Source organism: Pelodiscus sinensis, chromosome 5, assembly GCF_052426305.1.
Source record: "Pelodiscus sinensis isolate ZL-2025 chromosome 5, ASM5242630v1, whole genome shotgun sequence".
Classification (NCBI taxonomy): domain Eukaryota; kingdom Metazoa; phylum Chordata; order Testudines; family Trionychidae; genus Pelodiscus; species Pelodiscus sinensis.
The window spans coordinates 13,274,374-13,298,757 of NC_143056.1; the positions used below are offsets into that span (position 1 = coordinate 13,274,374).

At 43.5% G+C, this 24,384-nt stretch overlaps 1 protein-coding gene across 1 annotated transcript in view; it reads left to right on the plus strand.

Annotated features, from left to right (window-relative positions):
* MNAT1 (MNAT1 component of CDK activating kinase) overlaps window positions 1-24,384 on the plus strand; it is a 206,665-nt gene that overhangs the window by 46,220 nt on the left and 136,061 nt on the right. The window contains exons 2-3 of the mRNA XM_006110770.4: window positions 16,749-16,901; window positions 18,293-18,366. Coding sequence (XP_006110832.2) covers window positions 16,749-16,901; window positions 18,293-18,366 — 227 coding nt within the window. The remainder of the gene's footprint in view (window positions 1-16,748; window positions 16,902-18,292; window positions 18,367-24,384) is intronic.

The window sequence follows — 24,384 nt, forward strand, 5'->3', positions numbered from 1 at the left end:
AGGAGCTATTTGCTTGTATTTGCCCAGTAGGCTGTAATGGATTTGAAGTAGTTATTCTGGTGCATTGGGTAAATTCTGTATGTATTCTGGCATGCACAGTCATTGTGAAAGCACTTTTTTCCCGATGCTGTTATGACTTCTTTGGAATTGTCAAGCAAACATATATTTAGATTCTTTGTAAACATTTGAGATTGTGACTGACGGGATACAATAGAGCGGTGGGACACCACAATCTAGTGCACTGGTCATTCCTCGTTTTTAGATTATAGGACGAGTTGGTTACAAAGTAACCTTCCATTAAGAATATTTTAAAGATCTACAATGTACAACAATATTATCTGCTCTCCCTGTTCTAGTTAATAACACAAAAGAGCCTTTTCTAACACTGTCTAAAAAATAAAATGGTTCAAGTGTGCTGAAAAAGCGTGAGCCAAGTTCCAGCCCCACAGCAAATTCTTATGGCAGAGTTCAAGCCATTAGAAATACATTTATAATGGAAATGTTGACACATTGAGTGGTGAAAATGTTTTTGCTACAATTAATACATCATTTCACTTTAATCACCCTTCAGCCAAGCTGAGGTGCTCTAAGCACTGCCCAGTCTGCTATGTCTTAAGTCTGAGATGAGCTGCTTTGTATTTGCAAAATAATTCAGTATGTAAGCAGGTACTAGAATAATAAGGTTTTAATCAGGTGTCACTTCTTCTTAGGGAAATAATGCAGGACTAATCTGACTTAGCAAATATTGAGACAAAGGAAGAAGTGTCAGTCTCTTAAAAACATCTTCTTTTAGATCATTCACGTAGCCAGAAAATTTGGCAGACCACAATGAGAACTGACATAATACAGCTCCAGAAAACGTATCATGCACTGACTTTTTAAAAAGTGAGAATAAAGATTAGGCTGTGTGGGAGTCCCACAATAATTGTAAAAATGAAAAATTGTTAGCAAAGGAGACTCTGTGTGTGATTCTACCACCCAGAGTTCATCACTGGCAAGAAGAATCCTGCAGACAGTTTAAGGTAGCGTAAAGGTAACTGGCTTTGTTTTCTGTATTTCATTTATGATAGTACTATGATTTTGATTTGACTGGGATCACGATTGTGCTTATCATTGCTTTGAGGAACTCTGTTCCCAAAAGTTTGTGTGGTCTACCAGGGTGAACGATTCATTTACTTGCCAAATTAAGATATTAACTACCTGGCTCAATGTTCCTGAGCACCTGAATGTAGTTGCAAAATCATATCTCCACTGGATGAGAACAGTAAAATCCGTGCGTCATGAGGACCCAGTAGAACCTGGAGGAAAAAAGGAGCATACTTTTTTTTTTTTTTTTTTTTTTTTGTGTCCTCTCTAGGTATGTGTGATCATGTGAGTGCAGGCACTCTGGGCCAAGGGAAGTGGCACTTTAAACAACTGAGTGCCTTCTGTAGCAGAGTGATTTAAATGAAGGTGATTGAAATCAGCTGTTTAATCCATAATTTCAATCTCCAAATCTTTACATAGTTTGTAAAGAAAGGTGCATTCTCATTGGTTGATATAATTTTTAAAACATGTTTGATTTACAAATAAATGGAGTATTTTCACTAGGTTTGGTAGATCTTTTGGCTGCCTAGATGACTGAAATAAAATAATATGAATTTATATTTATTTTTCATAAATTTCATATTTAATATTTTATCATTAATTGTACTTTTAATATGTTAGAAAATAGTAAATAATATTATGATTACTTAATTACTAGGTAATCAGCTTTTTGCTCTTGATTTGTGTTAAGCTGTATTAGGAATGGTAACTAGAATTTAATTAAATGCACAAAACAGTATTAAAAATACATTTTATGTATACAGTGTGACATTAAATGTTTTGAAAACAAACTTTTTTATCAAAATGTGTTTCACCTTTATAACTAAATGGTTTATTGAAGGAACAGAGAATTAAAGGTAGTACATTAAACTTATTGTTTCAGGTCAGCTTTGTAGAATTTTGAAATTAAAAATTATACCTGAATAGAAGAGACTGGAGCTTAAGTTCCTACTTGCCTAAATCTCTGGAAAATGAAATAATGCTCTCCTGGGGTTCTTCAGACTCTTAAAACTAGTAGATCTCACCCCCTCCTCCCTCATTTTTATTTATGAGCTGGAAGAGAAAGACAAGTTATCTGTTTTACAAGTCCTAATAGATTTTTCTCAATTTTGAATGAATTAGCTGGGGCTCCCTCCCTCTCCCAAACCTCTTCCGGTTGGGGAATAACAGCAAAGGCTGTCTCCTGGGCAGAGGGGCCCCACTTACCCATTCTGGTGGTGAGCAAGATGGCTGAGTCCCAGCCCTGTTGGCCACTGTCTTGGTGGCATGGCTATCCCCAGTGGTCACTCTGCAGTATAGCTCTCCCCTACTTTCTAACCCAGTGTTTCTCAATCAGTGGTACGAGTACCCTCAGGGGTACTCGAGAGAACTCTGAGGGTACGTCATCACAACTGAAATTTGGAGAAAATTGAATTTTTATTTCACAGAGTTTTATTATTTTTGTACTTTTTCACCCAAAAATTGAATTGGCCGCTCAGCTACGATTAAGTTGTTTAAACAAATGTGTTGCAATGGTAGAAAAAAATGTTGTGTGTCTGAAAACTATAGGTACTGGGGGTACTTATAATTTCTTTATTTTGAAAAAAAGGTACTTTTTTTGAAAAACGAGTACTTTATAAAAAAAAAGGTTGAGAAACACTGTTCAAACATATTTAAAAATACAGTTGTTATACTGCAGTCGCATAGGCAGCAAGAAGATGTACTAAATCTAGTATAAATACTCCATTTAATTGTAAATCAACACATTTTAATGATTATATCAATGAATGAGAATTTACAAAATTTATTTTTTTTTAAATAAAATAACTGGTTAATTAAATCAGTTTTTTTCCATGTGGAGATTGTGGTCCAGGGCACATGATTCAATTGCCTCTTGCATCTCAACCCTCTGCAACCCGTCCTGAAGCCCTCCCCCATGTCACAACCCCTTCTTTTACACAAACTCCCTCCCAGACGCTACACTTCCTCCTGCACCTCAGTCCGCTAACCCAAGTTCTGTTTTGTCACCAACCTCTGTCCCAGACCTTACATCTCCTCTGTCAATATCATAGAAAAATGCAGCCTTTGACCCCTTACAAAATTGAATGCCTCCTCAAAATTATTGCCCATCCCGACATATCTAGCTATATATTTTAGAAATGTGCATTGTCTGTCCATCTGAGAGTCCATTTGTTCAAGAACTTTTTCTAAATGATAAGAGCTAGGCCCACCAAATATGGTATGCAGTTTCCTCTTACTCTAACTTAAAGCAAGATCAGTATTTGATTGTGCCAGGATAGTGAGATGTTCCTGGAATTCAATTGTTTGTGTCTCATAAAATGGAAAGGGAGGGGTCTGGTAGGAAGAACAGTTATAATGTAGAATGACCACAGGGGGCAGCAAGTGCCCCAGCTACAAGCTGCTGGCCAACAGCACCCAACACCCCATCTGTCCTGGGGACTAGGTGCTAGCCATTGTGCAGTCCTTGCTCCTCACACCCGACTCAGGTCTGGGGTGTGCTGGAGGGAGGTTCGGCTAGCTCCTCCCCATTCCTAGCCAACCTGGGGAGAATCCGGAAGCCAGGATGCACAGCCACATCTCTGCCCCAGGCTGAACCCAGACAACACTGGGGAAGTCTTCTAGTCAATCATAAGCAGGGCTTGGCAAACTGCGGCAAAATCTACTCACCAGCACCACACTGCGCATGCACGCGTCGCCGGTAAACGGGGCGACCAGCTGAAATCTACTTGCCACGGACGAGTAGATGCACTGATTTGTTGAGCCCTGATCATAAGGATTATCTAGATCCATTTAAACCCTTTTCTCTAGCAACATACCGGAGAGTTTGGGGTATAGTGAAACATTTAAAATATTAATATTCATATTTGCCTAGTAAACGTTACTTTCTAAACAGGAAGCTTTCACCTAGGTTATCTAATTATACTGAGCAATAAAAATCATTTTAGAAGTCCAGTAGAAACAGTAAAAATGTAATCGATAAATACTCTCACAACAAACTAACATATCAGTTTTGAACTCACTAATGTTGAAAAAAAAAAAGGAAAAAATATGTAGCACTTTAAAGACTAACAAGATAGTTTATTAGGTGATGAACTATTATGGGGCAGACCCACTTCTTCAGATCATATTCTGAAAGTGAATTGGCATGAAGACCATATATAACAAAGGAATACAATGAAGAAAGAAAATAAATTATAAACTAACAAATCAGATATTAGAACAGAAGTTGGGGGTGAGGGACAAGGAAAAGATAAGACAAATTTATGACAATCTAAATTTTTCTGACCTAGTAAGACACAATAGGCAGTGCATAAGAATGGTGCAAAAATAAGTTTACTAAACCTGATTGCTCAGACATTCCACATCATCTTCAACATCATTGCCTTCTAAGGAGCATTTTTCATAATGTTGCTTCAGTCTGACAACCATGCTTTGCATCAAAGAGATGCACTGTTTCCATTTGTCATATGTTCCTTTTTAGCTCAGAGGTACTTACTCAGGAATTTCTTGAAAATATTCCCAAATAGGTTTCTTTCTTTCTTTTTTTTTTGACCTACAGCCATGGCAGTCCCAACCCTCCCCCTCCAATTTCCAGCTGTTGAAATCAACACTAGAGGCTGTGCTCTGTAAAATGATGTCTCTTTGTCCCACATTGTCCTGCTTTGATGCCAGTGTTGCTCCTTTCTGGTTGCACAGTATGCTCTCTCTCTCTCTCTCTCTCTCTCTCTCATTTATGTAACCTTTTGAAAAAACAAAAGACTGAACAATCCAAGATGTCTGCTCATGTAACCCACATGCCTTTTGCACAGTAGTGTTACATTTTTTTTAGACAGAGAGGGAAGCTGTTTGTATATCTGTGTACTCAAGTGAGGCCATCTCTAGGGGGGCACAGAGCCCAGGGCAACCCTCACTACCCCAGGCATGTCCCTGCTCTGCCTTCCCCTCTCCCCCCCCCCCTTTGCATCCCTTCCTTGAAGCCCCCTCATCCGAGAGATGTGACCCAGGGGATTATTGGAGGGACCTGGTTGCAGGGGGTTGTTCTCCCTCTCCTGCCTCTCTCCCCCTCCCCCGCACTCACTTGGTGGTGGGTAGAGGAGCGTCCCAGTTCCAGTCTGCTTCCTCCGAGCCCTGCACTGCTTGGGGGAATAGAGTGGGCTAGGATGGGGCTCTCCACTTCCTACTGCTGTGGTGAAGTGCAGTGACTGGTCAAGAAAATGGTGATGGAGCAGAGCAGGCTGCTGTGTCGCTCCACTTCCTGCAGCTCCCATGAGTGTGGGAGTGCCCGGCTATTGCTGCTAGCTTAGGCTCTCTCCCCTTCCCCCCTCTTCCCTCCGTCCCAGGTAATCCCCAGGCCATTCTGGGCCCCTCTCCTGTGGCTAATATCAATATGGCGACTGTCCCAACCATAGGATGTTTGATGTAGTCACTGGGTGGGGGGCAAGCATCGGGTCTGTGGTGGCTACCCCGAACTATTTTATGGTTCTTACCCAAACAAGACTATTTACTTGAAATGCCTAGAGCATCCAGAAGCAAGGGCTGGTTGTTAATGAGCAGTTCAGAGGTGTTTTCCCCATGAGCTGAAGAGTAAATCTCTATGGAAGGTGGAGTTATAAATTTTCGTAACTGAGCCAATCAGAGCTCAGCTCGGGAGACGGTATACAAATAGAATGACACCAGCCAGGTGTGCTCAGTAATGATCCTGATGAGAGACATGATGGTATCTGATGGAGTCAGAGGATGGGTTCTAATACCTGTGATGACTTTGCTGATCTTTTACATCCGGCAGCACAGCCCTTTTCTCCCCCACAGGATCAAACCCTTAATATAGTACATGACCTATTGTGACACATTTGAAACCTTTACCTCCAAAGTTAGATGGTTCTTCCCCTGATTCTTTCTTGATCTAGAAAAGCAGCCTTTTCACTCACTTGTTTGATAGAGCCTCAGGGATTCAGCACATTTGTTTTATTTAATATCTTAAGATACTATAGTAAGTTTAGGCCTTAGCGTGTTTAGTATTACATTTGATTTCATTTTAATTGGGATTATTTTTAAAAAGAAAAACCTTAAATAACAAAATAAAAATATCTGACGTTTTTATTCAGTCGGTGCTGGAGTAATTTTCCAACCCCTAGAGTGGAGTACTTTGGGATAGGAGGAAGGAGAAGGGAGGGAGATGTTGCCACATTTCACCCATAGCAGCTCTACTTTTACTCTGCTCATCAGCTGTTCCCACAAACTTCTTTTACTGAGGAGCACCAGGCCCTTTCACACAACTGCACCCTCCCCATCTTTGGTCTGTGACTGGCAGAATGTTCATGCGATGGCCTAAATCCCATAATCTCTCAGAACCAGAGCTGAGCACTACTTCTGTCCGTAGAAAGAGCCAGCATACTGGGTAGTGATTGGTAGCCCAACTGTCCAATCTATGCCTTGTACCAGGCATAATCTCCTAAAACTAATCAGTAATAACCAGCCAGCTACAGCTTTGCCCAGTATTTGTGTGCAGCAGACACTGCTGTGGAGCAGGGAGTAGTTATTAACCACATGTGAATGTTGTGAAATGAACATAGCTTTGAAGGCTGTGAAGATATCAGGAATCTTTTTATCTGCATTAAAAGGGCGGTCAGTGTTCTTTAAAGCATCTCTGGCATGGAAATCAGGGTAGAAATCTTACTAGCTCAAGTTTTTCTTATGTGATTTCTTGTGGTTTTTCCTATTCACATATACAACAATCTCTTTTCTGTTGGTATCTTAGGTCCTCCTCTTCTGGTTCCATTTGAATAATGACAGATGGAAATGACAAATGGCAGAGACAAGTGCAAATAAAAAGAGAAAAATAATTGCCCTCTTTTCTCTTCCTTCCACTTACCCTTTCCCCTCCCCCTGCTTGAACCTCTTTGGTTTTGGTTGAAGTCTGGGATCAATGTTTATATCGTCATTTTATCTGAACTGTGCCTAGCCAGGATAGCACATAGATGAAATACAGGTTAATTTAGATTATAGAAGAATGTTGGTTAAAATGCCAGAAAAAAGGGGGATAGAAGTAGTTAAATATTTGGATTTTTTTTTTTTGTTTAAAAAAAAAAAAAACCCTCTTTGCAAAGAAGGAGAATAAAACAACTCTACTGCTCTGCTTCATAAACAAAAGAAAACCATAAAAATGTTCTTAGGAATGAGTAATGACCATAGATCTAGGCTTCTTCTGCGGACTTTTGCTGTATTCAGCAGAATCTAAGATTTCATTAAAAAGAGAGCATTTCTAGCACTTCTTGTTTGCAGAGAGAGCCCTTCCTTTATGCTGCTGTTTTGTTTGCTCTGCAGCCAACCAGCCTAAAACAATATGCAGCACCATCAAAATGTGAACTACATCCATTTGTCTTAACATAGCAGTAGCATTGGTGACTCCTGATCCTTTATTCGTCCCCCCCCCTACCCTCCAAGTACAGTCCGTAGAGAGATGCATAGAATGCTGGATCACACCCAAGCTTTTACTGTTTAAAGATTTGTTTTGAGAGGGGTCGTCCAAAATAAATGCCCATCTCCAGTAATTGGAGCTATTTTATAAAATATCAATGTTCTCCCAAAAAAGAACAAACTTCCAAAAAATGTTTCTGAAGCACATGAGAGAGCAGTATTGAACACAGTAAGTTATCAACTATGATTAACTTAGATTAAATGTAGGAAGTAATTTAGTGTGGTGAATGTATTCACAATTCAAAATACATTCAGCTTTTTTGTTGTTTGAATTTCTCATAAATAAGCTATCGTGCCGATGCAGGGCAACCTCACCTGTGTTTCCTGACAGTAGCCTAGCAAGGGCATCCTCTCAGGCTTCTGGCTCCCCAGTTATTGCTTCTTCAGGGTGGAGATTCTTGTGTGTATTCCTTTCTGACTGGGGTATTTTCAGATTGCACTGTTCCCTATTAAACCCAACACAGACAGGTTGGGTTTAACAGGGAACTGGGTTGCCTAAGGACACCTGCTTTTTTTTTCTCTTTTCCAAGGGTGGATAACTCCAATTATAATCTACATGGCTCTCTAGGAAGCTCATTTTATTCTTAAGGTAAAAAGTATTACAGAAAAACACATTAAAACAATAAGTTATCTACACACATGCTCATAAGTTTACCAGAGTTCATCCCAATCTTAATATGGATTTTGACAGGAACAGTCCTTCAGACCCTCTGTGAAGGGGCGAGGGGGGTTATAAGTTCAGCTCAGAATAAAACCGTAGTAGTTCCAGTCCATTCAAACTACCCTAAGGTTTGAGACCCTTCAGGGATCAGGGAGCCTATCCATTTGCTGGATCAGGCAGAAGATCCTGAACCAATTTAAAACCAGACTATTTATCCAAAGTCCTTCCTTTGTCCTGATCCCTAGAGAAACCAGTTTAAACTAATACATACATACTGCTCCAGGAGGGTGACTTCAAAAGGTTCATAAGAAAGGTAGTACAATAGCATCCCCCCTCCTTACATGGGAAGATCCAAACAATGTCGCAAAAATGCAACTGTTTGTGTTAAATACATTTTTTCCCTAATTTCATAGTTTATCTTCTTTCCATAGGTTCATTCATAATATTGCAGTCTGTTGTCAGTCTTTCACACTTCCCAGTACAATTGTAGAGCAAGATCTTTTACATGCATGAGCTCTTCATTTACTGTTTCGCATTTCAGAAATGGGATAAAAATTTGTTAGTAAATCTTGCCGGTGTTATACTTGACCTTTGTAATGATAATTGGATTTTGCTGACCATCTTCTACTATAAAGAATCCAGGTCTCTTTTTCTCTCTAAAGTTTGTGGTGAAATTAGTGAACTGTGTTACCCATAGCCTATTCACTCAACTATTCTGTTGGATGACTTCTCTTGATTAAATAAGTGCTTTTTAGGATGCATACAAATGATACCCTGTAATTCATAGTTTTCTTTGATATCTTCTATATTAAGATTGTAAACACTAATCTCACATCTATTACAATTTTATATGTATTTTCTATTCTGTTTCCCTGACAAATGCATCGTTATTCAGGATCCAGTTTCCACTAAATTATGCCATGGACTAGTATGGGAGCAGGGTCCAGATCTGAACAAATGTACAGTCCTGATTTAAGCAGGAGTCCATAACTTTTTCTATCTTTAGGTAATATTAGCTCTCTGAAGTCCTGACAAAGCCCGTAAGTGCCAACTTCAGTGGGTTTTAAGCACTTGCTTAAGGGCTCTTCTGAATTTGGGGCCAAAAATGCCTGTCCTGGTTCAATAGAATAATTGATACACAAAGGCCTAAATGGGTTGCCAGTTGCTAAATGGAATTGTCAAAATTGGGCACATAAGGAAATGTTAATGTAGTAGCTATTACTGCTACTGCTAAATAGATGCATGGTACGTTGTCTGAATCTATACAGCTGCCCTGTACACCTAAAGTGACCACCCATCCTGAATTGGGCAGGACAATCCCAAAATGCAGAGCTCAAGTCCCAGTCCTGGGCTGAATGACTCTGGGACAGCATTTGTCCTGGATTTCTTGTCGTGCTGCTCCACATCTGCCTTAGGATTAAGGGTGGCACCAGCCTCTTCCTGGTGGGGGCTGAAGTTGGTCGTAGCACGCTCGCTCCCCGCACTGGCCATAAGTTCGTGCCCCTGGCCAGACTATAAGCCAGAGCCAGGCAGTAGTAAAAGTTCCCCAGGGAATCCGAGCTGCTGTGGATAGGCCTAGTTCTTCTACCTGCCCTGGGCAATGTGCCCTGGGGGGGCAGGGACATGGGCTGGGTGCTGCTCTTAGGTCCTTGCCCGGGTGGAGGTGGAGAGCAGGAGTTCCTTGGATGGTTCTTACAGTCTGGCTTCCAGTCTGGTCATGGGGTACAGCCTTGGGAGAAGAGGAAGAGCAGGGGGTGGAGCTTTAGAGACATGGGGCAACTGCATGTGTCCCACTTTTTTAAAAGGTGGGTGACCCTACGTGCAAGATGTGGTCTGACTACTGTGACTGTCTGTAGAAAACCCCACTGGGACTCCTTGTGGATGCAGCAGTTCATCTGCATGTTGCAGGGTTGAGGCCTTAGTTTATAAACTTTTTAGGGGCAGGAACCATATTTTCTTTTCCTGTTTGTACAAGGCCTGGCACAGCAGGGCACTAATCAGGATCAGGGCCTGTGTGCATGTTCAAAATTGAATGAATCCCCTCCTTTTCCTGAAGCCTGCCCTGGTGGTGTTGTAAGTGTGTTCTTTGGGTTTAGTGATATACAAAGACATCAAAAAGAACCAGTCAGACGGGATCTCAGGAGATTCTTTTCTTTTAAGAAAACAAGAATATTCTTGAGATCAAACGTGTCTGCGATCAATCGTTGAGAAGGTAGCCAGACCTTCCTTTGCTTGGGGGCATGTATGGCCTATCAACAAGGAAGTGTAGAGTTTCAGTTCTGTAATTGTTCTCTTGGATGGTGAGGAAACTGCTGCTGGGCAAGAGATTTTTGTCTGCTCCATGCAACATTCCACCTTTAAAAAGTCCAGTGCAATCCCCGTTGAATTCAAAAGAGGTTACGCATAAGTAATAGAGGGCAGGATTTGGTGTGGGAGGGGAATGGGAACTTGACCACATGCAATAGAATTCCCAGCTAGAAGTATCCTGTCACCCTTTTGACATGGACAGATATTTTCTAGCCTTCAAAAGACATTGGCCTCAATTTGAGAAAGCACTAGATCACTTGTGTCAGTGCTTTCCCAGGCAGGGCAGGGATACTTTCCACAGCTGAGTTTTTAATATGAACTTGAAATCTAGTCGATTTGGGGGAAGGAAAGGAAACGTTAAGTAGGGATGTGAAAGTGTTAACCAATAACCTGGGCTCATTGGTTAACGTACACAGTTATACACAGGCTCTCCCCCCCCCCCCACTACTGATTCTGTATCCTGTGAGAGGTGGAGGGGCAGGTGGAAGTCAGTGCTTGCAGGGAGCCAGCTTTTAAGCTGATTCCCCATGCTCACTGGCTCCCAGGGGAATAGGCAGGAGCTCCCCATGTGTGTACTGGCTCCTGCAGAGTTGCTTGCCTCCCCCGTGCTGCTGCCTCTGATATAGTGGAAGTGGGGCAAGTGAGGAACCGGTATATGTGGAGCCACTTTCCCCTCTCCCTCCACCTCAACTGCTGCCTCTGTATCAGAGGCAGCCGCGGGGTAGCAGGCAGCTCTCCACATGCACTGTCTCCCAGGGAGCCACTCCCTGCATGTAAACACATAACTGCTTACGTTTTCAACAGTTACACATTTACCTGAATAAACAGATTTTAACATCTCTAATGTTAAGTTTCTTCAGGTGCTGTTGGTTTTGTATGGTGCCTGGCACAGTAGGGTCTTGTTCTGAATTGATCCCTAGGCAATACCATAATAAAACATCCATGGCTGGGTCAAACTGTGAAGGAATCCTGTGGCACCGTAAGGTACATCTACACAGCAACATTATTTCGAAATAACTTAGTCCATATCTACACAGCAGGCAGTTATTTTGAAATAATGTCGTTTCTTACTCTGAATCCTATAACCCTCCTTGTATGAGGAGTAAGGGAAATCGGAGGAAGAGTGTTCTATTTCAAAATAAGTGCTGTGTAGATGCTCCCAATTTCAAAATAAGCTATTTTGAAATAAACTACACAATTGACGTAGCTCAATTTGCTTAGCTAATTTCAAGTTAAGCTCTGCTGTGTAGATGTACCCGTAGAGACTAGCTGATTTATTAGGGCATAATCTTTTGTGGGTAAAACCTACTTCATCAGATGAATTGGAGTGGCGGGGTGTATACAGGCAGTCCCCGGGTTACGTACAAGATAGGGACTGTAGGTTTGTTCTTAAGTTGAATCTGTATGTAAGTCGGAACTGGCGTCCAGATTCAGCCGCTGCTGAAACTGACCGCCAGTTCTGACTTACATACAGAATCAACTTAAGAACCCCAGGCGTCCCCAAGTTAGCTGCTGCTGAAACTGATCAGCAGCTGATTCCAGGAAGCCCGGGGCAGAGCAACTCTGCCTCGGGCTTCCTGTAGTCAGCGCTGGTCAGTTTCAGCAGAAGCTGACTTGGGGACGCCTGGGGCAGAGCAGCTGGGGTGCTGCCGGGTTGGTCTAGTAGCGCCCAGAGCGGTGCTGCGGGCCGCTGCTGAAACTGACCAGCAGCGGCTGAATCAGGACGCCTGGGGCAGACCAGCTGGGGTGCTGCCGGGTTGGTCTAGTAGCGCCCAGAGCGGTGCTGCGGGCCGCTGCTGAAACTGACCAGCAGCGGCTGAATCAGGACGCCTGGGGCAGACCAGCTGGGGTGCTGCCGGGTTGGTCTAGTAGCGCCCAGAGCGGTGCTGCGGGCCGCTGCTGAAACTGACCAGCAGCGGCTGAATCAGGACGCCTGGGGCAGACCAGCTGGGGTGCTGCCGGGTTGGTCTAGTAGCGCCCAGAGCGGTGCTGCGGGCCGCTGCTGAAACTGACCAGCAGCGGCTGAATCAGGACGCCTGGGGCAGAGCAGCTGGGGTGCTGCTGGGTTGGTCTAGTAGCGCCCAGAGCGGTGCTGCGGGACCAACCGGCAGCACCCCAGCTGCTCTGCCACGGCGTCTGGAGAAAAGCCTAGTCTGCTGGGGGGGGGGGTGTACTAGCTGTGCCCCCCCCACCCCAGCAGACCAGGAAGACGCGGGCGGCGGACCGAGATGCACCACGGTCCCGCCACCTGGGTCCTCCACGGCTTTGCTCCCCGTCTCCCTGGTCTGCCAGGGAGACGGGGAGCAAAGCCTCTGAGGACGCCAGCAGCGGGACAGCCGCGGAGCGTCTGGGCTGTCCCGCTGCCCGAGCCCCCCCGCGGCTTTGCAAAGCCTCGGGGAAGCCGGCAGCGGAGCAGCCCCTGCCTCGCTGCCCGAGCCCCCCTGCGGCTTTGCTCCGCGGCTTCCTGGTCTGCAGACCACAGAGACGCGGAGAAAGCCCCGGAGTACACGGGCGGCAGGACCGCGAGGTCCCGCAGTCAGTGTCCTCCGGGGGAGCCCCGTTCGTAACTGCGGATCCGACATAAGTCGGATCCGCGTAAGTCAGGGACTTCCTGTATATAAGAGCAACAAAAGAAAGAAGTTACTTGTGTGGATGAGGCTAATCAACTCAGGGTGGAAATGGTTCATTTACAGCATTTGATATGGAGATGTGACTATCAAGAGAGGGGAAATTGCATCTGTAATGCATTAACCCGTTAAAATCCTTATTCAATCCTAAGTTGATAGCTGAACTGGAGTTCATTTGCAAATTCAATACTGTCTCCCTTTGTAATCAGGTTTTGAAATTCTTTTGTAGAAGGATGGCTACTTTCAAATTCATTACTAATTGTCCAGGGAGGTTAAAGTGTTCTCACGCAGGTTTGTGTGTTACCATTCCTGATGTCTGATTTGTGTCCATGTATCCTTTGGTGTAGGGACTATCCAGTTCTGCCAATATACATGGCAGAGGAGCATTGCTGACACTTGGTGGCATATATCACATTAGTGGATGTTCAGGTGGATGAGCCCCTGATGGTGGTGTGGCTTATGTGGTTAGGTCCTGTAATGGTGTTGCTTGTACAGATGTGTGGACAGTTGACAATGGGGTTTGTTTGCGGGGATAGGTCCCTGGGTAGGGATGAGCATGTTTAACCAGTTAACCGGTAAGCCTCATTCTTAACATGAGAGGCTTATTGGTGAAGGTTAACCGTGGGCACTGCCATGGGCAGTGGGTTGCTCCAGTCCTGTGGGGCACCTGCTGTGGATAGGAATGTCCGAGGTGGGCCTAGGAATCCCATAGGCAGGGGCTGCTCCAACCGGGATACCAGAGCAGCCCCGGCCTATGTGGTGCTCAGGCTCACCATAGGCAAGGGCTGCCCTGCCCCAGCAGCCCCATTTGCAGTAGGTTTGGGGGCAGGGGAGAGGAAGACCGGCTGCTCCAGCCCAGTGGCGGGGGAGGTCACTCCAGTTGGGCTGGAGCAATACCCCATCCTCCCCATCCATCCTCCCCTTTAATCAGTTAACTGGTTAAACAATTAAACGGGTTTTTATGTCCCTGTTTCTGTGATGTTTTTGTGTGGCTGCTGGTGAGTATTTGCCTCAGAGTGGGGGGCTGTCTGTAGGCGTGGGCTGGTCTGTTTCTCAAGGTTTCTTCTACATGTTGATCTGAGGAAGTGGGTCTGGCCCACGAAAGCTCATCACCTAATAAACCATCTTGTTAGTCTTTAAAGTGCTACATAGTCCTGTATTTTATAAGAGTGAGAGATTGTTTTCAGGGATAGGTTATCAATGATGCGCTCTGGAGGGAGTTTTAGCTGGGGGCTCTAGGTGACAACCAGTGATGTTCTGTTATTTTCCATGTTGGGCCTGTCCCGAAGTAGATGACTTATGGGTTTTCATCTGGGTCTGTCAATATATTTAATACTCACCCGCGGAAGTGGAAAATCAAGCATTCTTAAAATGTAAAGATCTTGTAGGTGTTTGTCTCTCTGAGGGATTGGAGCAGATACAGTTGTATCTTAAGAATTGACAGTCTAGTTTCCCTAATTTTAAAATAAAATTTGTCCCTTCCTCCCCCTCTCTTCTGCACCAGGTGATATGAGACCCACACAAACAAAATAGACTACAGTACTTAAACCAAGGAAACCATGAAACTGTCTATAAACATCAATCAGGTTGTCACATGTGCAAAGTAAACATAGTGGTAAAAAAAGAACATTTCCTCCCACCATCTCTCTATTATATTTCAGTTATGGGTGTTGTCATAAATGATGGTAGGCAAAGCATTTGAAAAGAACCCTGATTTTTTTTTTAACTGATATCCCTGTAGCTCATTTATTTTTCTAGTGTAAGGTGCTAAAAAGTTTTTTCCTCTCCTCCCCCAATATATTGTATTTATATATATTTGTGCTTCTGAAATGGAAATGTGAGTGTGTATGAGAGAGAAATATAAATAATAAGATTGGCTTATTGAATGGCGTCAGCCAGTGTTGAAGAGACTGTAAGATTGTCACTCTGCTTGTATGTTAAGTAAAACCAAAGCCAAAAATTACAATTACGCTATTCTACAATTTCCAATCTTAAATGAAGGCAGGGTAAAGTTGATTAACTCTAGCCTGCTTTGTTCCAAAAAGTAATGGAACCAGTCTGTTTAACTGGATGGTAGTTTTGAAACAAAACTAGCTCAGTATTCCTCACAACTGCTTAATTCTTTGCCCGGCAGACTGACATTAGGAAGAGACAGTGAAGCTTGGTCATCAGTGTACAACTGTTTTGTGGCTTTCATGTACCAAATATATAAATAGGACTCTCTCTCACTCAACAATAGGACGTGACTGCAACAGGTGTTGTGCTTTGCTTGTATTGTGCATGATATTAGTACCCAAATACATCTTGAGTTGTGTATTGTTTTCCACGTTGTGTGTGTGTGTGTGTGTGTGTGTGTGTGTGTGCTCTTCCTCTGTTAAATGTCAGTTGACATTTATCAAGTGACAGTTATAAATTAAGATGCTTGTCAATGTGTTAGAAATAAAATCAGCATTTTTTTGAAGCAGGAGGTAATAGCTTATGTAGCTTCTGTGTACAGTGTATTTATGTGCAGTTGTCTGAATGTATTAGCAGAAAAAACAAGGGAACTTTAACACTGGGCATTTGTAATAATGGAACATGAAATCTCTTGAATGTGATCCTGGTTTGAATCTAGCTCCAGTCCAGAGCTAGACAGGGTTGTTACAGTACTATAGCTGCTGGGAAGGCTATGGGACAGATTGTGATCCCTTTTTGTTGTCTGGCTATACCAAAAGGAGGACAGCAGACATTTGATATTGGTTTAATCAGGCCACAACTTTTTTATTAGATGACAGAGCCTGCCTGGCAGATAAATGTAAAGTGCAGGTAACCCTGTGTTCATTCCATTATTACCAGTGGGGCTTCTCCTAGCTCCCCTCCTTTTTCCCTCTAGGTCACCCACTTGCCCACTTTACAGTGAAGATGTAGGCGTCTAAGGATGTTAAAATGCATTTAATTAAGTAACTGTGTAACCAGCAGTTACACATGGGGTGCAGTCAGCTGCCTGGGAGCCAGGGCACTTGGGGAGTCAACTTTTAAACTGGCTGCTAATGCGTACTGGTTCCCACCTACCTCCCCCTCTCCTCCATGCTGCTGCTTCTGACACAGAGGCAGCAGCAGTGGATTCAGGCAGCTCTCCAAGAGCTGGTGTGTAGTGGGAACCAGCTTCTAAAGCTGACTCCCCACGCCTACTGGGAGCCTGTGTGTAACCGTGAACGCTAACTGATCAGCTCAGGCTCATTAGTTAACCAAGTACACGGTTATACTTTCACATCCCTACAGGCTTCCTGGTATTCTTAGCTAAGAGACTAAGTGGTTTAAGCAGGGAGAATAAATAAATGTCTCACCAGCTGAAGGAAGCTTCCTAAGACCAGGCCCATGTGGAGAAACTTGCACTGCCATTGCTGGTGCTCTTGTGTACTTTGAATGGAGGACCTTTGTTTCCAGTGATATTAACCTGGTACCTTTCACGAGCACAAAGTGTTTCCTTGCTCACACCCTTGTTTGCACAACATTTTAAAAACAACGTCCGAATAATAAATGGGGAAGACTTACATCACAGTTACAGTTAAGCATCACTTTTTTCTTTACCTTATTCTTCTCTCCTTCAGATGCGAAAGTTGTGTGGAGCTGCTGTTTGTCAGGGGGGCTGGAAACTGTCCAGAGTGTAATACGCCGCTGCGGAAGAGCAACTTCAGAGTACAACTCTTTGAAGATCCTGCCATAGATAAGGAGGTGGAAATTCGGAAGAAAGTATTGAAAATGTGAATATCTTAATTCAGAAAACGAAATTCAAATGGCCTTAAATTATTTCCATCTTCAGAAAATGATTTAGTTTTGCCAGTGGGAGTGTACGGATGTATCTAAAGATTCAGATGTCTTAATTTTGTTTCACTTTGAAGGTTTTAAATGTCTGATTTTATTAAAAAAGGAATTGATTTTCTCTGCAAGCCATGTCGCTGGTTGACCTCATGAGGAATGGAGGCTCAATATGACCTTGGGGGATCCTTGCTTTCCTAACCGGGTCTACTGTGTGTAATGTGGGTGAGTGGGAGTATTGTGCTGGCCTCATTGAAAAGAGTTTACTTTCCAAATTGAATTGGCTCTAGAGTATGAGGACAGTAGTTGCTTTGTCTTTCTGAGGTTAATCAGCAAGTGGAGCAGGGAACGGGCTGCCTTATTATTGCAATCTGGACCTATCTTTGGAACTATGGTGAGAATCCCTGAAATAAAGATGGTCTGGACCCTGTAAAATGGGAGAGTCCCATAGCTCCGGCTCTAATCTGAGTGCAGAAATCAGCATAGCTGTGGAAGAGCCCCACAAACCTGAGTTGGCTGGTGCTGGCTGGCCAGCCTCAGGTTTTTCTTTGCTATAGACTTATGCTTCTGAAATCTTCTGTGCCTGACATACATGGAAACATCAGTAATGCCATCTCCTCCATGGAGCCCTATAAGTGTGCTGGTATCTGTATTGCTACAGACATACTTACTGATGGGTATTTTGAAATGAAATTACCAACATAATTGAAAATGGCATGATCGTATGATGTTAGTTAAACACAATCTGCAAAATATGTCACATTTTAAAATGTGGTCACAATTTTTAATATTTTGGTTCAGAATTCCCTAGGGAGTAAACTATTTTGGCCTCTCACCTTTATTGTTGAGTAAACTGTCAGAAATAAAGGACGTGTTGACTCTTAAGGTAGGAATCCCACAGCATTTTATGTTTATTGCATGAATATCTTTTTGTATTTCCCTCATTTTGGGTCAGACTTGCACATCCCATGTGAGCTTTGAGAGGTGTGGGTGCCTGGGCTCAACTACAGTGCACCTTATTGGCTGCAACAGAGCTGGGCACAAAGCCAGACTCTGCACTTTTCAGCCTTTTTCCACAAAGAGTTGAGGTGCTTATTTGTGGTACTTTCAGTTAGAAAATAAGTCTGCCCTTTTATTAGACATGAGCAAGGAGCTAGCTTGGAATTGGTATCTTCTAGGATATGCCTCCACTTCTTTTCTTTACTTTGGGGATGGGCAGTCGTATCTCACTGACAATAATCCTTGGCCAAATGTACTATGCATGAAATGAACACAATGTTGAATTAAGCTACCATGTTGGTGCATTATGCAAACAGTAGTTTCTCGTCTCTCTCAGATACAATAAAAGAGAAGATGACTTTCCCAGTCTAACGGAATATAATGATTTCCTGGAAGAAGTAGAAGAAATTGGTAAGTCTTAATGCTTGCATTTTTGATGTGCTGTGCTCATGAGACCACAGGCTTTTATCTTCCAACTGCCTCGGAGAATATCAAAGCTGCATTTCTTTAATAGGATTTATCATGGTACCTGATGTTTATCTAATTACTTTTTCCTTACATTTTTAATCAGATTTGCCCAATTGGGGGACATATTTAAGTAATAAACATTTTATCTGCAAGAGAAAACTATGATGCATAGAGGAAGTAGTGTTTTATTGCTGGAAAGAAAAGGCATATAGGGTATTGTTGGTGCTGCAATAGCAAAGATTAAACAAAGAAGAAAAATTCTAATTCTTATTATATGCCTCTGTTTACCTTTATTTACCATGACAGCAGCCATATGGCGTCTTTCATCATTTTGCTTCTGTGAGTACAGTAGTTGGAAGCTGCTTTGAAGCAGATGACCTTGCATACCACTGTGGCCGCATTTTGTTGCTACGCGGGAAAGGAAGTTTTAGGAGCAGACGCTGAACTCTTTCTCTTTTGGATTTGCTGAAGCAGAGATTTGCCCTTTGAAAGAGGAATTTGTTTGTATTGGAGTTCATTTTCTGCTTTTTCAGAGTTACTCAGGATTTATGGAAGGGTGCTGGAGTCTGCATAGACAAAGACAGAAGTGTTCAAAGGAGTCATTCTTAAATTGTTTTTTGGAGGAGGAGTGAAGGGGCTAGGTGCTGTCAGGAAAGGTAATGATTGAGGTTTAAGAGAAAACATGGTGAAGGTGATGTTACCCCCTTTTAACTCCTCAGCAAAGATGAATAAGGATTCCTCTGAACTTTGTTGCTGTTTGTTAGTTTCAGTGGCTGTGTCTAGACTGCATTCCTCCGTCGACAGAGGGATGCAAATGAAGCACATCGAAATTGCTAATGAAGCCGGGATTTAGCATAAACATGGCTGCCAGTTGTTTTTGACACGGAGTTTTGTCGACCAAAAAGGTAGTCTAGACGTGGTTCTGTCGACAATAAACCTTTTTCCAACAGCTCCTGTAAACCTCATTTTGCTTCTCCTTGCTTTGGAGGCTTAGTAAATTACAAGTAAATAAACTCCATAAGGCCTAAAAACAATGTGGTTTATAGAACTAAGTATGTAAAACATGCAACAGTGTACATCTCTGCAGCCCCTGGGACATTTGTTGCCCCCCCCCCCCCAGTGATTGTTTCTTTGGAATTCAATTTGAGCATGTGCCATTTACAGTGTTGTCTCTCGTCAGATGCGACCTATAACCTTATCTGGAAGATTCATTTCCCCTTCACAACAAGCTTATCATTTATTTTTTTAAATGGAAAGAGCAGGGGGAACACTGGTGATGTAGCAACAAACATGAACATTTTGGTGCTCACCTGCCAATATTTCTATTTTGTTTCTCCCACCCCACCCCTCCACACACACCTTTTGAAGTGGTTTAGAATGTTACCATTAAAATGCTTTGGGCTAAAATGTTTTACACAAGTTCTTGAGTGGAAACCACATTTTAAAAAAATTCCTCAGGAAAAATCATTTTGGCAGTTTTTAGATCATTGCAAACACTTGATTGTAATTAACATTAGGAAAAAATGAATGGTGTAAATTCTGCCCTTGGGTTAGCTATGCACAGCACCCATTGTGAGGCATATGTATGTCCCATTGATTTCAGAGAGCAGGAATAAGCCTTGCAAAGAACACTGCTACAAGTACAATAATAGCAGCCACACCCTTTGTGCCTTCTCCCTATCCTTCCCTTCCGTATTGCTTCTTTAATTGCTTAAAAAAAAAAAACCCAAAAAACATAGGGATGAGCTCTTCGAGCCAGGGCTGTCTTTTTAGAGTGTGCATGTACGGTACTTAGCACAGTATGGTTTTGATCCTTCAGTAGGGCCTCTAGGCATTACTACCATATACATAGCTAATAATAATTATTGCGTTATAAAGCTTGCAGTATACTCAAGTAGGAAAAAGTGACTACTATTCATGTGCCCTATGGGTAAGAACTTACCTTTCCACTTTTCAAAGACTTTTTTTATAGTAACCATTGTTTAGTAACTTGTGCTCATGCCAAAATAACTATCTAGTGAACACTTACTGGATGTAAAGAACTTAATACCTGTGACTTTTTTACCTGTTTTTTTTTTTTTTTGTGGTTCATATAAACTTTAACAAAGGAAATGACACAATGCAAAGGCACGCAGCTCTCTCAAAATATAAAAGGCAACAAAGACATGGAGAATTTCTGCACCTGTGACATCCAAAATGTCCCATATTTGACCTGATGGGAATGAGTAATTGGAAATAATTCTAACTGTGAAAGCACTTCAAAAAATCATTCTTTTAATGCTAAAATGAACTGAAATGGAACATCCATAATTCATAATCTTTAATTTAGGTTTTTCCAGCTTCAGTATTAATTTTTTTCCCCATCCTCTCCCTAAAAGAGGGTAAGAGCAGAAGAGGTTGGGATATTTGCGATCTTCAGTTGATGCTGAAAGTGGTATTTTGGGGGGAGGTGTTGGAGCTTTAGCAATCAGCTTTGCTCTGAAGCTGTGTGCCTTCAGCAGTGGGGATGTAGAAGTTAACCTGTTAACTAATAAGCACTAGCCACTACTGGGAGCCCGTAGTGGTGGCAGTGCTAGTAAACCCCAGGAGCCTACAGGTCCAGGAGCCACTGGGAGCCTGCTGGGTCAGCAGCACCAGCAGCCTCCTGGAGCCTGTAGGACCCGCAGCTGCCAGCAGCCTGCAGACCGTTGAACTGTGTTAACTGACTGAAATTCACTTCCTCATTTAGCAGTCATCCCTGTGCCACCTCCAGTCTCAAAGTGGCAGTGTGCTTTACGATGATGACGGTCTGGAAGCATAGGTTGGAAATAAGGGGTAGGAAATGTGATGTCTATGCTACACCAATATGTGCCAGTAAGTTTTTAACTTAAATGTAGCTGTTTTATACCAGTAACATTCTACATTAATCACTAAATCCATGTGCAGAATAGACCACAGGGTAACGATTTACAGTTTTGGTTTTAAATATCTCTGTTGGCTAATCAATGAACCTGAGAATTAGGGAGTGCTACCCTGCAGGAGAAATATTCATTGACCTTTTTTATTTTATTGGTAAGGCAGCACAATAAATCAATTTCTACCTTATTAGGAAGTAGGAAAGAAAATCTTGACATCAGCTTCATTATAAAGTACATTGACTGCCCATTGTCAATTGTTTTATGACATCCATACACTGTGGTGGCTTTGTCTGCTTCAGCAAGAACTCCTTATGCCCCATAATGGAAGGGATTGGAGCTGGTACATTGAATCATGGCCGCGTAAGTCCTCCAATCATATTCCCTCATGGGAGAACCAGAGAATCTAGCTTGACTATTCCTCAGTGGCAAGAATTCTTTCTGGTGACCACTGTGATCCACATTTAAAAACCCCAGTAATTAGGAAAATGTCTGATGGGTTGCCATGTTAGTCTGTATCTGCAAAAACAGCCAGGAGTCCTGTGGCACTTTAGAGACTAACAGATTTATTGGGGGATAAGCTTTTCTTGGTAAAATCCACTTCTTTAGTAATTAGGAAGAGAGGGCTCAAAGTTGGTAATGTCTTCAAGAGAAGGTGTGACAGATGTTGATGTTGCTGACTTAAACACCACTGATAGATTTGTTTACCATAAACAGTGCTGCTTTCCCAGGGCCAATAATTGTTCCACCTGGCTTTAAGGTTTGTTTCAAAGGTAATTCTAAATTCCATAGTACATAAGCAGATTGCTTTTCCTTTTGTTATGAGATTAATTTGGAGCTTTTTAAAAAATAGTGAGATAATCTCGCTAAAGGCTGAATTTCAGGAAATCTGTGAGTTTTGCCTAAATAGAATTGAATGTTTCAGAAAATACAATAGGCTTCTTGTTGTATTTCAACAAATGTCTAAAGGCAGGTCAACTCTGAAACCAACCAATGTGAGATGAATAAGGAAGTAAATAATTCTCATGTACAAATGGGCTTTAAGATTTTCAGGCCTATTATATTTCTATTTGGAAGCATGATATAAGTAAAGTAATAAGATTGGCTTCCCTTTGAAATCTTTGCAGAATAGGCATGTGCTTTGCTAGCCGTATTCACATTTTTTTTTTGAACTAGGCATATGTAGGATTTGTAGTTTTAACTGTATGTTGGCTTGTTGGTTTCAAACTTTTTTCAAATGTTACTATATTAAAAAAAACCCAGCTCCTCTCAAAAACCCATAACTGGCTGAATTCTGCAGACCATATCTGAGCAACACTCCTTAATGAGGTCACTTTAAATTCTGTGGAATTTGGTTCAGCCATCAGTATGGGGATGCTGTATTTTAAATGTTTTATTCTGTAGCTTGTGTTCTTCTTCGAGTGATTGCTCGTGTGCATTCCAATATAGGTATGTGTGAGCAGCGTGCATATGCGGTCAGCGGTACCCTTAGGGCCAGCTAGGGAGCCCCCTGGAGTGGCGCCTGTATATCGGCCCATATATACCCCTGCTGGCCTCCTCACACTCAGTTCCTTGTTACCGCCATAACGGTCCTTGGAACAACCCTCAGCTCCTCACTGAGATCCTTGTCTTCATTGTTCTTCTCCTTCTTTTAGTTAATCTTCAGCTAAGTACCTGCAAATTAAGTTACAGACTTTTTGTTGTTTCTTCTTTGATTGCACCCTGCCGCTGTGCGCCCTGTGCCCACGGTAGGGCATGCCTGGCCTTCAAGGCTTTAAGCCCTGCAAAAAGTGCAATAGGCCTATGCCGTGGGGAGATCCACACTCCTTGTGCTTAAAGTGTCTGGGAGAAACACACCTTTCGGAAGCCTGTAAAATTTGCAAGGCTTTTAAGCCCAGAACTAAGGGCGAACGGGAGTCGCATCTTATGATCCTCCTAATGGAGGTGGCACTTCGGGCACCGGCCTCCCACAGTGCACTGGCCTCAGTGCACGATGGCTACATGCACCACGCCTCTCTGGCACCGCAGAGAGCCTGGCACCACTCTCAATCACTGGCACTGCAGAAGAAGAGGCGGCCTAACGGGGTTGGCATGCGCCCTACAGTGGGGCACATGGTGTCGACGAGCCCAGGCTTCCTAGGTCGGGGGGGGGGGGCACTCCTCCCAGTGAAGGGACGTTAGCCCTTCAGAGGACTTTCCAGACCCATCCACACCGGAGGCCTTGGAGGCAGCGAGGGTCCTCATTGAGTCATCCTCCTCTCTTCCTCCCACCCCGGCACCCTTCAGGTGGCACAGGGACCCTTGGCACCGCTCCCCTTCCAGGGTGCCCGAAGACCCGGTGCATGAGGGCAGACAGCATCGCCCGACCCCTACGGCATGTCTCAGGACGTGACACCGGACTCGGTGTGGCATCATCGCCAGGCACTGCCGCCGATCCAGGGCCCACCGGCACCTACCTCTGTGCGGGACTCCAGTGCAGCCATGCCTCCTCCACCACCTCGGCACCGTGGCAAACCAAAGTCCATGTCCTGGCGCGTCGCAGCCTCATTGGCATCCATGTTGGCACCACCAGGGTCTGCCTCAGCAGGGGTGGACGAATATTTTGCGGGACCCAGGGCAGCACAATTTCACGGGGCCCCTCTCACTGCGCACTTCCTCTCTTACCTGTGTTGTGAGGCGTATCAGCACACCACACGTGCTCCTCCACCGTGCGACGCGTGGTGCCAGGGAATTTAAAATGCGGTATCCTGCTGGCCAGTCTGACCCTGAGCGTGGGGCTCAGGGCAGATGCCCCGCTCACCCTGCCCTATATCTGCCGCTGTGCCTCAGAGTACTTGTCTGATTCTGAGGCAGAATCCGTCTGGTCCTCAAGGGGCTCCAGGTCTCACTCGTGGCGTTGCTCCCGGCACCGTTCCTGGCACCGTAGTCCTCTGTACTCGTACCAACAACAGTAGGCACAACTGGTCCTGGTGCCCATGGTACAGCAAATGTGGCCCCCTCAACCTCCAGTGCAGTGGCCCTTCTGGACCCCCTGTACATACCACCAAAGCCAGGGCATGGATCCTCC